Consider the following 15,862-nt stretch of genomic DNA (forward strand, 5'->3'; position numbering starts at 1 on the left):
GTATATTCCTGAAAACAGTCCTCTCTCTTAGTTGCATAAGTAGTAAAGACTTCCCTGTTGTGTAGGCAATTTTTTCCTTAAAATTATGGTGTTCTTTGATGCATAATTTTTGTTTAGTTTTGTGATGTCATATTTTTCTTTGTGATTGATCTTAATGCCTGACTTACTAGGATCCTGTTCATGAAGTCCTTCCATCCGCTTATAAATTAATTTATACTCTCCAACTTGTTCTGTACAAAATATAGGCTATCAGGTTTTAAAGTTGAAGTCTTTGAGTTTTGTACAGAGTGAGTGATAAGCATCTAGCTTTATTATTCTACATGTGTCTATCCAATTTGACCAACACAATTTTTTAAAGATCATATTATTTCTCCAATGTCCCTTCTGACATCTGTTAAAGATCACATGGTTGTAGCAGGAAACTTTTGTCTCACCCCTCAATTCTATTCAGATAAAAGTGTGTCTGTTTTCATGTATGATGCTCTATTATTGTGTCTTCTTAGCATACGTAACTTGAAAATAAGGTGATAATACCTCAAACAATGTTTTTGTTCTTCAAGTTGTTGTTGATATCGTTGGTCTTTTATATTTCCACTGGTACTTTACTGTCAATATCTATGAAGAATTGCATTGAGATTTTTATAGAGATTGCATTGAATCAGTATATTGCTTTGCAAAAGTTCATAATTTTCACAGATTTGGTCCCACCAATATATAAAAATGGGAGCTTTTTTCATTTTTGTCTTAATTTTTTTCAGTGTCTTCAATTTTTAATTAGACAACTATTCCAATTTTTGTTTAAATTTATTCTATGAAATTTTTTTGTCACAATTGATTTTCTGATTTCTATGTTAGTATGTTTGTCATTGGTACTGAAAATTTTTGCTCCTAATTTTGTGTCTTTTATATTTGATGTTTTTATCAGCTTCTAATGATATCATTGGTGGCGTTTTGTGAATAGAATTAAGTATTCTTTGACAACTTTTTGACACTTATTATTCCTGTGAGTCATTAAATATCTTATTGATGCAGCTAACCCCTCAGGTACTATGTAGAAGAGGAATTATGAGAGTCCACATCTTTGTCTTGTTTCTGATTTGAGTGGAATGTATATCATGTTTCAAAACTTACTTTATTTAATATGATGTTGGCTGTGAGCTAATTTTATATTGCCTTTTCTATGGTGATATGGTCCTTGTATCCCTAAGTTTTACAGGAGTTTTCTCATGAAGTGAAGTTTTATTTGCCCAAGATTTTTTATCATCTAATGGTTTATATTGATTTAGTTTATTTAAGTATTGGGTTACATTTTTTGATCTATGCATACTGAAACTTCCCTACATCCATAGAATAAAACAGACATATTCATGGTAAACCACACTTTTATATGTTTTTAACTTTAAATTACAAATATAGTATTGAGAATTTTTATCTGTATTCATATACATATTGCATATGTATGATAACTGTGCACACAAATATATGAAATATTTGTAGAGATATAATTATACAATCACTGAACTAAACTTTTACATATATTTGCATATGCATGTATATGTATCTGAAATTCTTTGTAAACATCTATGTACTAGTTTCTATATGCTTTCCTGTTAATAGCTAGCCAATAAATACAAATGAATGTCATCTATGTTAAAATTAATATATACTCAATATATTAAAAATATAAGTGGATATACACATAAAATTAATTATTGTGCCATATAGGTTTCCTAAAGTTTCATAACTTTTCTTAATTCTTCCTAATGCTCATATCTTGTTCTTTCTCCCCAACCTTATTACCAGTCAAGCTACTGAAAATTACTGGGACTATTTTTTAATTTACTACTTTCTTTTGTGCCTTCAAGATATAGCTGCTCTGTCAGCCTGGGAAAGTACTGTGATCTTTTGCTTAACTGGTCCTACTGGATTTTTTTGTTTGTTTGTTTTGGGGTTATCATCCTTCTTTAACTACATGAAGCTTCCTTGAGTGCCTCATTTGAACTTAAAAATACTTCCTTGTTCTTCTAAATTTATTTTTTCCCAATGAACATGTGGGCTTTCAAAATTCTGGATAAATGTTTATTCAGTACTTAGTGTATGAGCAGTATAAATCAGATGTTATTTTGCTTCTTCTGTAGGGAGGAAAGTATTGCTAGTGATTGAGTAACATTAGATGCAATCACTGAGTGAAACAAAGATTTCATTTATGGCTTGATATGACCAGCCCTGTAGAAACTTCCCTGGAAAAGAGACCTTACTGTCAGGCTTGTAGGATCCTGTGGTCAGAATTTCCCTAGTAAAAAATTCTGTAGACATTGGGGTGTTGATAGATAATTTTCCCAATCTCTATCTAACTCTGACTTGCTTATGGTTTCAGAACTGCTGAAGTATGATACAAAAACTCACATGACTTAACTGAGGATTTCATAGAGACAATAGAGAGCTGACATGCGATCATCTGACTTAGGTAAGTAACAGATTTTGGAAGTTTTGTGATATTGTTCTACTATCATAGGTATATATATATATATATATATATATATATATATATATATATATATATATATATATACCTTCTACTTTTCTTTTCTTCCTTGTACCTTCTAGGAGAAATATTGTGCTCCTAGAAATAAGTTTTATGGACTTAGACATACTACGTTAGGATTAGTAAATCTTGGGATTCAGAAGGATGGAGAGTTAGTTTCTTCTACAGGAAATTTCCCAAGTTTTTTTTATATTCACAAGTACTGAACCCAGGTTCTGAGTTTGGTTTGAACAGGGCTAAAGTAATATCTGTATTTCTATATGCATTCCTATAATGATTATTTCTCAGGCACATAATACTGAGACTTGCACCTACCCTGTAATTTTTCTCAACCAAAATAACTCCTATGCTGTGATCTGCTTTAATAAACAAAACCAGAAAAAGAATATATGTGATGTCTCTGCTGAGTCTTTAAAATGTGCCTTTAAAATTTCAATTTCTAAAACAGAATAGCACAAAAAGCCCAATACCTCATGTTCTCAGTCATACATAGAAGTTTAGGTAGTTGACTTCCTAGAAACATCTGCAAAAACAGGACTGGAATAATAAAATTATTGTACATGGTCATTTCCAGAGATGTCACCCTTGACAAAAAACTACAGACAGCTAATGACTTGTGGGAATAAAAAAGATTTTCCCAGGGGTGACCTCTCAAATAGTTGTCCAATGCAGAATAGTCAGCCTTGAAAAGATATGAAAACTAGAAAATTAAATTAGCATGTTGTGTTTATATTTATTTGTGCATTATGTATACAGACATGCATGTACACTCTCACACATGTATATATATATACATATATATATATAGTGGACTTACCTATTATAAAGTTATATATTTTAATATATAATACACATTTTTGTATTATATATAAAATTGTGTTATACATACACACATATATATGTGTATGAAGAAAAATAATAAAGAAAAATCTGCTTTTATCTGGATAGTGGGGTGATATGAGAACCTGGAGGGATAAAAGGATGAATAAAAATAATATAATTTTATTTTAAGTTTTATAAAATATTTGAAGTTGATTTTATTATAGAGATCAGTATTATCATCTCTGGACTCTAAAAAAAGGTAAAGAGATGGAGAAATGTATAATATAGTCTTTTGAAATTATAATTATCTAGTTGAAATATTTGTAATAGGACAAATCTAATTTAAAACTACTGTATTTTTAAAAACTAGATTATATTAACAACAGGTTCTAACATAAAAAGGTTACATATTGAATTATCACAGAGTAGCACATCAAATACACAGTTATAACATTTCAATTAATAGAATGTTAAAGAAAAGGGATATTAGACTTTCTGAATAGAAAATTACATTCTCCTTGAATAATTTTAACTCAGCAACTGTGATTATCTGCCCAAGATCTGCACAGTATCAATCCCATCATTTGCCATTGCCAAAGTCAGAAAAAACTTCCAATACCTCATCCCATTCTCTGGCATTATATGAAGCTAATATATGCTGGGTAGGATAAGAGATGAATTTTATTGATGTAGTCCCAATAAATCATTTTATAAAAAACACACATTTACCATAAAAATGGAGGTAAATCCAAAAAATATACCTTAATGAAAATGTCATAATGGCACCCATTATATATATAATTAATATATACTAATAACATCTAAAGGAAAGAATGATGGAAAATGACTTAGTAGTTAAGAGTATGTGTTACTCTTGCAGAGGATCATGGCTCAGTCCTGGCACTCATATGGTAGTTTCTATTTTATTTCAGTTGCAGGGTATCTCACAATTTTTTCTGACTTCCATAGGCACCAGAAATGAGAAATATATATATGAGGTTCTCAACCTATGGATCATGACTTCTTTAGAGGTTAAATTTTTTAAACAAAGGGTATCTAAGACAATTGAAAATTATAAATATGTACATTATAATTTATAACAGTAGTAAAATTTTAATTATTAAATACAAGCTAAAATAATTTATGTTTGAGTGTCAACTTAATATTAGGAACTTTATTAAAGTGTCACAATATTAAGAAATTTCAGAACCATTGACATACACATACAGAGGTAAAACACACACATAAATGAAATAATCTCTAAAAACATTGTAAAACATATATGATATGTATATGAAAACTTTTATTTACTCAAAATTCAAGATGCATATACCATAAACATTTTATATCTTGTAAAGAATATAATAGATGAATATATAGATTGGATTTAATTTAAGTTCTCATTCAGTTTAGCATTTATCTATTACCCTAGTATATAGCCTACTGTGTGTGAGTGACAGAATTAAAAAGCTTTTACATTTCACTACTGAATCAAAGGCCTAAATACTCAATAAATAATAAAATGCCTTCCCATTTGACTATGACAATTTTAAATTAATATTAGGTCCTAGAAACAGGTCTTTTTTATAAGCTCTTCATAAAAATAAAATTCAAAACAATAAATCCAAGAAAAAAAGTCATATTCCCTTATTAAAGTATACATGATTACTCTAATATTTGTAATGGTAAATCATCTGTTTCATACTTTTTTAAGTAATTAAATATAGTTAAATGTGACAGATCCTCACACAAAAGGGTTTTTGAGACTTAGAACTCTTTGGCATTTCCATAACGTTATAGAGAGAGATGAACTAATAAAGTTGGCAAGCCCAGAAGATATCATGCCTGGGAGGATGAGATCCTTTAATGGGTAACAAATATCTGGTATAATCTAGTCATTTTATGGAACATTCCTAAAACTAAGACCACTAAATTTAGTAAACACAAATTTAAGAATATCACTAGATTAATGAGTGTTTCGCAGTTATCCGATGTCTGAAATTGTGGTGTAACAATAACTCTACTTGGAAGCTGGTAGAAAAGTCAGGAGGAATTTGATTTCTTGAAATTTTACTTGTATTTTCATTAACTTGTGTCTCATCACAGGTATAATGGGAGTTACAGGAGTACTTCCTGCTGTACACTTTGTTGTCGTATGCTTCCTTCAGATGGTAGCACTGAGTTCAGGTATGAATCAGCTACTTGCTGAGTCTTAACAATGCTAACTACCACAGGATGATCAAAGTATTTTACAAATGAGAGTACATAAACCATTGTTTCTAAAGTTTGGATGTAGCAATGAAGTGATGACAGTCACAAGAATATAGAGTTAAGAGAAACAAATACTAACATTTAATCAGCTAGTGCTTTTTCTTTGGGGTTGTTTCAGCTTCCAGGCAGAAAGTACAAAGAAAGAAATCAAATATTTGCTTTGAGGACCCAATATTCATATGAATGCATAGGACATGCATAGCATTTTTATATCGAGGAGGTGTATAGGCTGCAGATACATATTAAACTCTATCTGAGTTAAGAATACAGTAGGGAAAATACGGGAAGATGGAACGGAATATAAAAGTAAGAATCTGACTTTGTAGGGACATTTTATACAAAGCACAAGTAAATATAGATTTTTAGAGAGATTTAAAAGAAAGGATTTAGAAAGTAAATTATGTAAAAAATGTAGATTACTCTAGAAATAGATGACTTCCTGTAAAAAAACCATCTCATATTCATTGGTGATGACAGTTGTTTATTAGCATAGGCACAAAGAACAACAAATAATGTAACACACCTTATAAAATGAACATTTTCTTCAATATGTGTGTGTGTGTGTGTGTGTGAGTGAGTGCACAATTTTAACAATCTCCTACTATATTAGGTTTCCATATGACCAATGCTTTTCCTTGCTGTATTTCCTCTCTTGACCCTCTTCATTATCCTTCCACTTTTGGCTCTCCCATTACATTTCTTGTCATCCATTAGAGAATAGCTATATCAGGTTGCTGTCAGCATGCACTTCTTGTCATCAGACAATACTGTCTTGGTTTGGTGGCTGTATATGGGTTATACCTAATTTTTCTGGTTAAATGGATGGTAGCTTTATCATCGAAAACCTAAAAGCTAGCATCGACAGACATAGTCATTAATTGCTGTGGACAGCATACCATGACAGGGACTGTCAGCAGTGGCCAGGATGGAGACATCTCAGTAGTCCACAGCAGCTCCTTGTAAAAAAAAAAAAAAATGTCTGGGATGCTGAGAAGCAGAAGACATGGAATGCTCCATGGAAACGACCATCTGAAACAAGAGACTGCCTGCAGTAGGCTGGGATGGAGACATCTGAGTAGGCCACTGCAGCTCTTTGTAAAAAAACAATTGTTCACATTTCTCCTGACCTTAGCTCTGGACAATGCGTGTATAGATTTCTTTTGTGCATGACTACATTTCACTTGGCCTTAGTGTGCATAATAATGCTACTATATCTGACTTTCCTATTTTTTCTTCTTCTGCTCTGGTGGATTCTGTGGAACTAGATGTTACTTAATGTAATGATTCTTAAACAATTGAAAATTGAGGCACAGGGGGCACAGCACAGCACAGTCCTAATGGTCCAAGTGCATGCTGTGTGTTCTCATCTTGGAAACAATGCAATAATTATACAATAGTAGTTCCAGATTAATGTTCTACTTACAAAGAAAGTTTGAAGAAGTTATTAGAAAATTAATGAGAGCCAATATTGGGACCCCGAGAAAGCAAAAAGTTATTGAAGTTATGAAATAAGATTTGCGTAACATTTGAGAATGGTTTCTGGATAAGAAATTATTGAATGCCTGAAATTAAAGACTAGTCAAATTAAGTTAAAATGATGGAATTCTCAGAAGAGTCGATGTATGTAATATACAAGAACAGAAAGGTCGAGGAACTACTGAGTTAAGGGTTAACTTGATTCTTTCTGGCCATTGCCAGGCAGATTTGTCCATGTCATTTATCATTACAGATTTACAGAAAAATGCAAGTAGCTGACCTCAGAGTTCAGAGCTCTGAAGTACAATAAGTTAAAATTTAAAGTTTAATTAATGATAATTTTGCAATTATTATTTTGGCCACAGACCTGGGAATAAAGGAAGCTTGAAACTTCGAGAAACAATTGTAATTCTTATTTCTTTGTATGATGTGGTTATACTTTTGAATTTGAGTTGGCAATGATTATACAGTGTCTTTTTCTACCTGCTTTTGGAGAAAGAGAACATACGAAGATCATGTGAAGAGTGAGTGAAGAGATAATGTGCGGTGTGTATGAAGAGTGTGTGGGTGAGTGAAAGGAGAGTACATGTGGTATGTGAACCATGTGGGAAATGTGTATGAAGAATGTGTGTGACAATGAAAGGTGAATGAACAGAGATGCATATGAGTGTGGGAGTTCAAGAAAAGTAAAGCACAAAGAAGAAAAACAGGGTTACAAGAGAATGCAGAGCATATTCAGGAGAGAGAGAGAGAGAGAGAGAGAGAGAGAGAGAGAGAGAGAGAGAGAGAGAGAGAGAGAATAATTTTGTCTTGAAAAATTGCCTCTCCACTTGTACCCAAAAAGTAGTCTGTGCTCATTTAGTATGCACTTTGCAGATTTCCCTGCTTCTACTTGAGAACTCTGATTCTGTGTCGAGGCTGGCCCTCTGAAGTTAATACATACTATACTTGTCTTTCTGTGTTTGCATACATCATGCAGAATGACTTTTTCTTCACTTCCTCCATTTACCTGTGAATTTTATGATTTCATATTGTAATATGTTTGTGCAATATATTCTATTACATTTTATTTAAAAATTTCTTTAGCATTTCAACCATTAAAAAATCTAGCTGTTTACAATTTTGAATATTATAAATAGAAGATCAATTAATATAACTGTACAATTATCTCTGTATTAGTATGAAGCATCTTTTGGGTGTATGATCAAGAGTAGGATTGCTAGCTTTTGAGATAGACCTGATCTGAACTTCCTAAGAAACCACACCTATTTCTTTAGTGGTTGAACAAGTTTTTACTAAAACCACCAATACATATTTGTGTTTTTTACTTCAATTCTCTCCAGCATAACCTATTATTTTTTATTATTGGCAAGTATATTTGATGAGTGTAAGATGAACAATATGTATAATTTTGACTTGCATTTTACTTATCATGAAGTATGTTGAACATTTCTTCAAGTGTTTCAGAGTCATCTAAAAATTCTCTGTTTAGATCTATAGGTGATTATTAATTGGGCTCTTTTCTGATTCTAGATTTTGAACTTTTATAAATGTTAGATATTAACTCCCTGCTAAATATGTAAAGGTAAAAGTATTTCATCAAATAATAATGTCCTTTGATGTGTAGAACATTTTCATTTTTATAAGGTCCAGCATATTATTCATTATTCCTAGTGCCAATGCTAATGGTGTTACTTGCTTAAAGTCCTTTTTTACTCAAATGAGTTCAAGAATATTCCTCACTTTCTCCTCTTTCATACTTGGCAAGTCTGCAGTTATGTTGGGTTCCTTGATCCATTTGGAGTTAAGTTTCATGATGAGTGATAAAAATAAATTTATTTGCATTCATATACATGAAGCCATCTAGTTGAAGAGTACTGTTGTTAAAGATGCTGTCATTCTCTCAGTGAGTATTTTGGCTTTTTTAAGAAAAAAAAAACAATAAACCACAAGAAAAGAAAAACAAACAGTTATCCATAGGTATATTAACTATATCTGGGTCTTTAATTTGATTGCAATAATTATTGTCTCTGCTTTTTCTAATATATGCTGGTTTTGTTATTATAGATTTATACTGTAATTTGAAATGGAGAGTGTTGATATGTTCAGCTTTTTGATCACCCAAGAACCTCTCAGTTATCCTTGATTTTTGTTTTACCATATGTAGATGAAAATTGTTCTTTCAAGATCTGTGAAGAAGTGTTTTGGAATCAATTTGGGGAGTTTATTGAATCTGTAGATGGCTTTTGGTAGAGTAACCATTTTATTAACTGTTTAATCCTATTAACCCATAAGCACAATGACTATTTTCATCTTGATATATTCTTCAGTGTCTTTCTCCAATGTATTAAAGCTTCTATCATACAAGTCTTTCATTTCCTTGTTTAGAGTTATGTCAAGATATTTTTTATCTTGTCAAGGTAGTAGATGTACTGATTTCTTTCTCAGTCTGTTATTTGCATAAACAGAAGCAGATAATTTTTGTGAGTTAATGTTTTATCCACCTGCTTTGTAGAATGTATTTACCAGATGTAGGGATTTCTTAGTTGAATTTTTAGGTCATTTATGTATACTAGCATATTATTTACCACAAGTACTTTAACTGTTTCCATTTCTATTTGTATCGTTGCTCTATCCATTTGTGCTTTGAATATCATGTACTGTGATGGATTTTTTTTTTTGGTTTTTTTCTTGGTCTAGTATATTTGATGTTCTGTATGTAGACTTGTCATTCTTTAGATTAAGGAAATTTTGTTCCATGATTTTGTTGAAATTATTTTCTGTGCTCCTGGCCTAGGTTTATAGCCTCTCCTCTTTTTCTATAATTCATGGAATTTTCTTTTTATCATAATATTCAAACTTGGATTCTTTCATGCATTTTATTAGATTCCACATTTTCTTTGAACAAAGGTATCCTCTCTTCTATCTTCTCTTTATTGCCTAAGATTGCTTTGTATCTCTTATATTCTACTGGTAAGTCTTACCTCTATGGATCTTCTTTGAGTTCCCAAATTTTTCGCTTCATTTTTTTCCCTCAGCTTTAGTGTTACCACACTTTATGGATTGAACAGTTTTCTTCAATCCATTTTAATGTTAATTTTTTCATAGCTTCCATAGATTTTTTCATTTATTCTCTAAAGAGCTTGAATATATTTATAATAGCTATCTTGAAGTTGCTGTCTTGTGCTTCAGCTGTATTGAATTTCTAACATTCTATACAGTAGGGTTGCTTAGCTCTAGTGAAAACATACTGCCTTAGTTATTACTGATTAGGTTTTTATGCTGCTATATAGGGTTCAGAGTGAGTTGATTGTTATTTAAGGTACTAAAATATGGTATGTGTTTGTTGAATGGATCTGTGTTTCGTTCCTTGCTTTCTGCTGCCTCTAGTTTTTAGAAGAGTGTGGTAGCTGTGAGTTGGGCGTTTTAAATATTTCTGAGATTAATAACTCAAGAGCTAAAGAGATAGCCTCGTGGCAATATTTGGTGTTTAAAAATCATTATGTCTAATCTATACACAACAAGAAAACTTTGAATATTTCCATGTTATATTTTGTTTTACATAGACTTTATGCTTATATTAACTAGTACAATTTCAGTGTATACTATCAAACCTTTAAAAAATCAAGTACTGACAAAAATATGTTCATATAGTTTTATGCCAAATGCTTTAAAAATCTGTACATGTATCTTTCTTTTTTTTTAAATAAAGAAAAAGGGGGAGGGTCTTGTAAGTGCTGGAAATAGCTCAGTAAAATCAGATTGTTTTTCCACAGATCACAGATTTAATTCCAAACACCCACATAGTAAGTGGGTCTGTAACTATAATTCAAAAGGATAGATGTCCTCTTCTGACCTCTGTATGCACCATACATGCACATGTAGGCAAACTTCCATACACCTAAAAAGAGGGGAGGGGCACACTTACAAACTGCTAAGTAACCAGAAGCTAGACCATGAACCAGAAACTCTTATTTAATTTTACATCTGCTAAGAACCTACTAGTATCATTGCAAATCAAAGGTACTTTTTGTAAGTAAGAAAAAAAAAAAAAACATTTCTGAGATCCTTCCATTTATGGACTTTGGGGGTCCTAAGTAGAAAGTTTTTCTAGGTATTGGGACCTAGAAGTGAACACTTAGGAGTGAAAAGGGGGTGAAGGGATTTTCAAATCCATCCCTCACTTGATGCCCTTTTTGGTAGAGGTAGGCTCTACAAATTTCCCCTCCCCACTTTAGGGCATTTCATTTAAGGACATTCCCTTTTGAGTCCTGAGTCTCCCCACTGCCTAGACTCTAATATATTCTGGAGTGTCTCCACACATGCCAAATATAGAGATTGCTTGTTTTCATTATTTTTGTTGGTCTTCAGGGCTTTGGTTATATTTTCCCCCACCCAATACCTGATTATGTTCTTCTCTTCTCCTTCCTGTCACATTTTCGACCAAGATTTCTCTCTTCCCCCTTTATAATTAATTTCTTCTCTTTATCACATGGGACTGAGGCATCTTTACTTGGATATTTTGACTTGTTAACACTTTTGAATTCTGTGGATTATATCTAGTATATTTGGTACATTTTAGCTAATATCCAATTACAAATAATATCACTATTATTTATGAGTATGTACCATGCATGTCCTTTTGGGTCTGAGTTACTTCACGCAGGATGGTATTTTCTAGTTTTATCTACTTCCCTGCAAAACTAAGGTTGCTTTTGTTCTTAATAGCTGAGTAGTATTCTATTTTCTCAAATGAGCCACCTTCTCTGTATACATCTTTCTGTTGTGGGACATTTAGATAGTTTCTAGCTTCTGACTATCACAGATAAGGCTGCTATGAACATAGTGAAAAATGTACCTCTGTAACTTGGTGGGGCATCTTTTGTGTATATCCCCAAGAGTGATATAGCTGGAACTTTAGGTAGAAACTTTGACCCATAATTGTTTCTGTCTGAAAGAAGTATACAGAAAAAAAAAAAAATAAAGAAGAGCCTGAGGTAAAGGAGGTCTAGACACAGGCCCAAATTGGGTCCAGATTAATGGAAATCTCAAGGCCTGACACTATTGATGAGGCTGTGATGTGTTCACAAAAGGGGACATATTATAACTGCTCTCCAAAATGCCAAACACACAGCTGAAAGAGTAAAACACAGATATTTACACCCTACCAATAGACAGAAACTGCTAACCTCTGTGGTTGAATTAGGGAAAAGCTGGAAGAAGCTTAGGAGGAAGGTAACCCTATAGGAGGATCAGCAATTTCAACTAACCTGGAACACATAGCTATCTCACACATTGGGCCACCATCCAGGCAGCATACACCAGCTAATATGAGGCCCCAATACATATACAACAGAATACTGCTGGGTCAGAATTTGGTCAGAGAAGATGCACCTAACTCAAGAGACTGGATGACCCAGCAAGTGGGGATGTCTGGTGGGTTGGTGGAATAAGGAGGTGGTGACATTTTTGTGGAGATGGGAGTGAGGGAGAGGATGTAGGGTGTAGAAGAGTCAAAGGGTGGACCAGGAGAGGGATAAGATCTGGACTGTAAAAAATAGTTTAAATAAATTTTTAAAAAAGAAGAAGAAAAGTGGAAGCCACAGCAAATGGTGTGCTACAGTGATAAGGGTGATTCTGGAGAACTGGAATTAGATATCAGAACTGGGAAACTGAAGGTGCCCACTTGATTTCTAGGCAAATCGCTTCCCAGAGTGTTCATAAAGAAGCTGGTATATGAAAAAAAGGGAAAAAAAGGAGTTTTTTCTCTTAGCTTTAAGTTTTAACTTTCAACATTTTTTACACTTGACTTTTGTATTAATGAATAAAATACAGTATCTTTCATAAAAGCTCCACCCTCTACCACTCAGCCCTAATATTTATTTTCTTTTCATTGCTAGTCATTTAATTCTGGATTTTTTTATTCATTAAATGTCTTTTCTGATGTATGTCTATAAGGCATTCTTGTTAGCCTCCCCAGTCTTATCTTGGCTCCCTCCTACCTTTGCTAATTTCCTCTTATTGCAGGTTTCTTTTCCATGTTCATGTTTTTTTGTTTTGCTTGTTTGCTTTTGTCCTCTTGTTTGTTTGTTTGTTTGGTTGGTTGGTTTGGTTTTTCCAGGTTTGATTTGGTTTTTCTTGTTTTGTGGCTTATTATTGAGTTATAAGATAATCAGAATTATCTGCATGGCATTAAATATGAAACTATTCATGAGAGCTTAGTGAACTCACCAATGTGTACACATCTGCCTAAAATAACTCCTCTACCTCAAGAATCTTTTAATAGTCAACAGTTCAAGAAATGCTAGAGGGAAGTGCTACCTGAATCTCTGCTGTATCTGTGACAAGCTATTGGCTGGTGCAGTTTTCAGTTGCTAAAGAATAGGCAAACTCTATTGCTGTATATTCATGATTACAATGACTAGGTTGTACCTAGATTATATTATTCCACCACTCTTCTCTTTGTCTTCTAGTTCTTTCATATTTTTTTATCTCTTTGTATACAACATTTCCTGAATTTAAAAAGGTAATTTAGAAACACTGTAAAATATATTTGTTTAGGGCATAAACATTAATATTTAGGAGTTAGTTTGATACCATGATATCGATTTAGCTATACATCAGGAGTAAATTACTGCCTAGAAGACCTGAATTTCCTTATATACAGTCCTGAAACATCACTCTGTAAGTCTATGTGCTTTCTCTCCATGAGGATAGACAAGGTACCACAACTAGAAGGACATATCCCCATGTAGGCTTTTGGAATAGCATCCTTTCCAGTTGTGCAGGATCCACATAAAGACTGTCTTAGGGATTTACTGCTGTGTACAGACATAATAAGCAAGGCACAGCTTATAAGGACAACATTTAAATGGGGCCAGCTGACAGATTCAGAGGTTCAGTCCAATATCATCAAGGCAGGAGCATCGCAGTATCCAGGTAGGCATGGTGCAAGAGGAGCTGAGAGTTCTACATCGTCATCTTAAAAGGCCACTGAGGAGACTGACTTCTAGATAACTAGGACAAAAATGTTAAAACCTATGCCCACAGTGATTCATCTTCTCCAAAAAGGTCAAACCCCATAATAGTGCCACACCCTGCACTATGCATATACAAACCATCACAAAGACTAAGCTTCAAATCTGTTACATATGTGTTGGGAGACCTACTTCCTGCCATGTATGTTCTTTGGTATGTGGTTCAGTCTCTGAGAGCCCCAAGAGTTTAGGTTAATTGATTCTGTTGATCTTTTTGTAGAATTTCTATCCCCTAAAGGTCTGAAATCCTTCCTGCAATGTGAAAGTATTGATACTATTAATGGTATTCTATTTTGCTTACAGACAGGAGTTTAGCATGGCTGTCCTTTAAAAAGACTAATCAAACAACTGACTCAGGCACACAGTCACAGCCAAACAGTGTACAAAGCTTGGAAACTTTTCTCCTTATCTTAATCTCCTTTAACCTTATTTTTCTTAAAAAGAAGATAGAAAATTGCATCCTTGCCATAAAATAGCTAATACTATGTTAAAATTCAAAATAAAACTAAATAAGCTACAAATTTCCTCTGCCATTGTGTTCTCCATTTTAAAATTGAGAAAATATTTTTTTAATATCTAAATCTCTCCTTACATCAGATACTATTATTTTTCAAAATTAATATTTCTGTTTTTACATGAGTTTCTCTAAATTCTTATTTCTGGGGTGTTGTCCATAAGCACACATTGCCAGCTCAACTAGTTTATTCTCTGGATTTCAGTCTCAGCTTCCTGTGTTCTGAAGAGTCACATTCTTTGTCTACTGGGGCTGTATTTCTGTTTGCCATGAACAGCAATGGTCTACTTACTGTGCAGGTATTCACAAGCCCCACTCACCTACATGTACCACTGACTTGTGCAGTTAACTGAACCCAAGCCACTCTCTGGTTTCTGTCAGATGCTGGACCTGAATAACAACAGACATTTCTTAGGCAGAACCTTATTGCACATTGCAGTGGCAAATGCTGCTTGTCTCAGACCATGTGCTAGTATGATGGATCAGGAACCAGTTAAGTCTGCTCTCAACCTCTGTGCAGTTCTGGCTTTAGCTGCTCACAGAGTGAGGTTTGGTTGCTAACCAAACATGGAAAAAGCATCTGGTCCCCATGTCCTAAGCTTTCGGTCTAATCTTAAATCTAGTATTCTAAATTTATATTTTCCCCACGATGGTGTGCCAAAGTTAGCAAGACTTTCTGGACCTTCCATCAGTTAAATAATGGCATAGATTCATTAATATTTATTATAGCATTGGTCTTTAGCTAGGAAAATTCTTAGCTACTTGAAACCAACTAATTGTGGCTCTATGCCCCACCACATGGCCAGAACTACCTATCACTTGATGTTCTCATCTATTCACTCTATGTCCAGCTAGCAAATCTTCTGGTCTACTTCTTGATTATATATGTAAAGATAATAGCACCCACATGGTATATTAGGAACATCTCAGCACATGGCCATATAAGAATATATCATAAACTCTAGGCCTGTCATTGAACATACAAGTCTAGTTTACTCATCGGTATCACATAAACAGTGAACATTTAACACAAAGTGTCTGCAGTACCTGCCACACTCTCACCTAAAAACATTGTGCATGTATTAAAAGATCCATGGCCATTATTTCTCTATGTTCCTAAAACCTCTGCTCATCAAAAGCCCCCACTATATGACACTGCTTACTTATAGTGACATTTTTCCTGATTCTGTCTTGCTC

The 15,862-nt window shown here is 33.4% G+C and overlaps 1 protein-coding gene across 1 annotated transcript in view; it reads left to right on the forward strand.

Moving 5' to 3' along the window:
- Positions 1–2,448: 2,448 nt before the first annotated feature.
- Positions 2,449–15,862, forward strand: part of LOC308424280 (selection and upkeep of intraepithelial T-cells protein 2-like) — a gene marked incomplete at both ends in the record, with an annotated part of 33,358 nt that continues 19,944 nt past the window's right edge. The window contains 2 exons of the mRNA XM_080921224.1: positions 2,449–2,467; positions 5,474–5,554. Of these exons, the coding sequence (XP_080777350.1) occupies positions 2,449–2,467; positions 5,474–5,554 (100 nt within the window). The remainder of the gene's footprint in view (positions 2,468–5,473; positions 5,555–15,862) is intronic.

This window comes from Micromys minutus (assembly GCF_963924665.1).
Source record: "Micromys minutus genome assembly, chromosome: 9".
NCBI classification, from domain to species: Eukaryota; Metazoa; Chordata; class Mammalia; order Rodentia; family Muridae; genus Micromys; species Micromys minutus.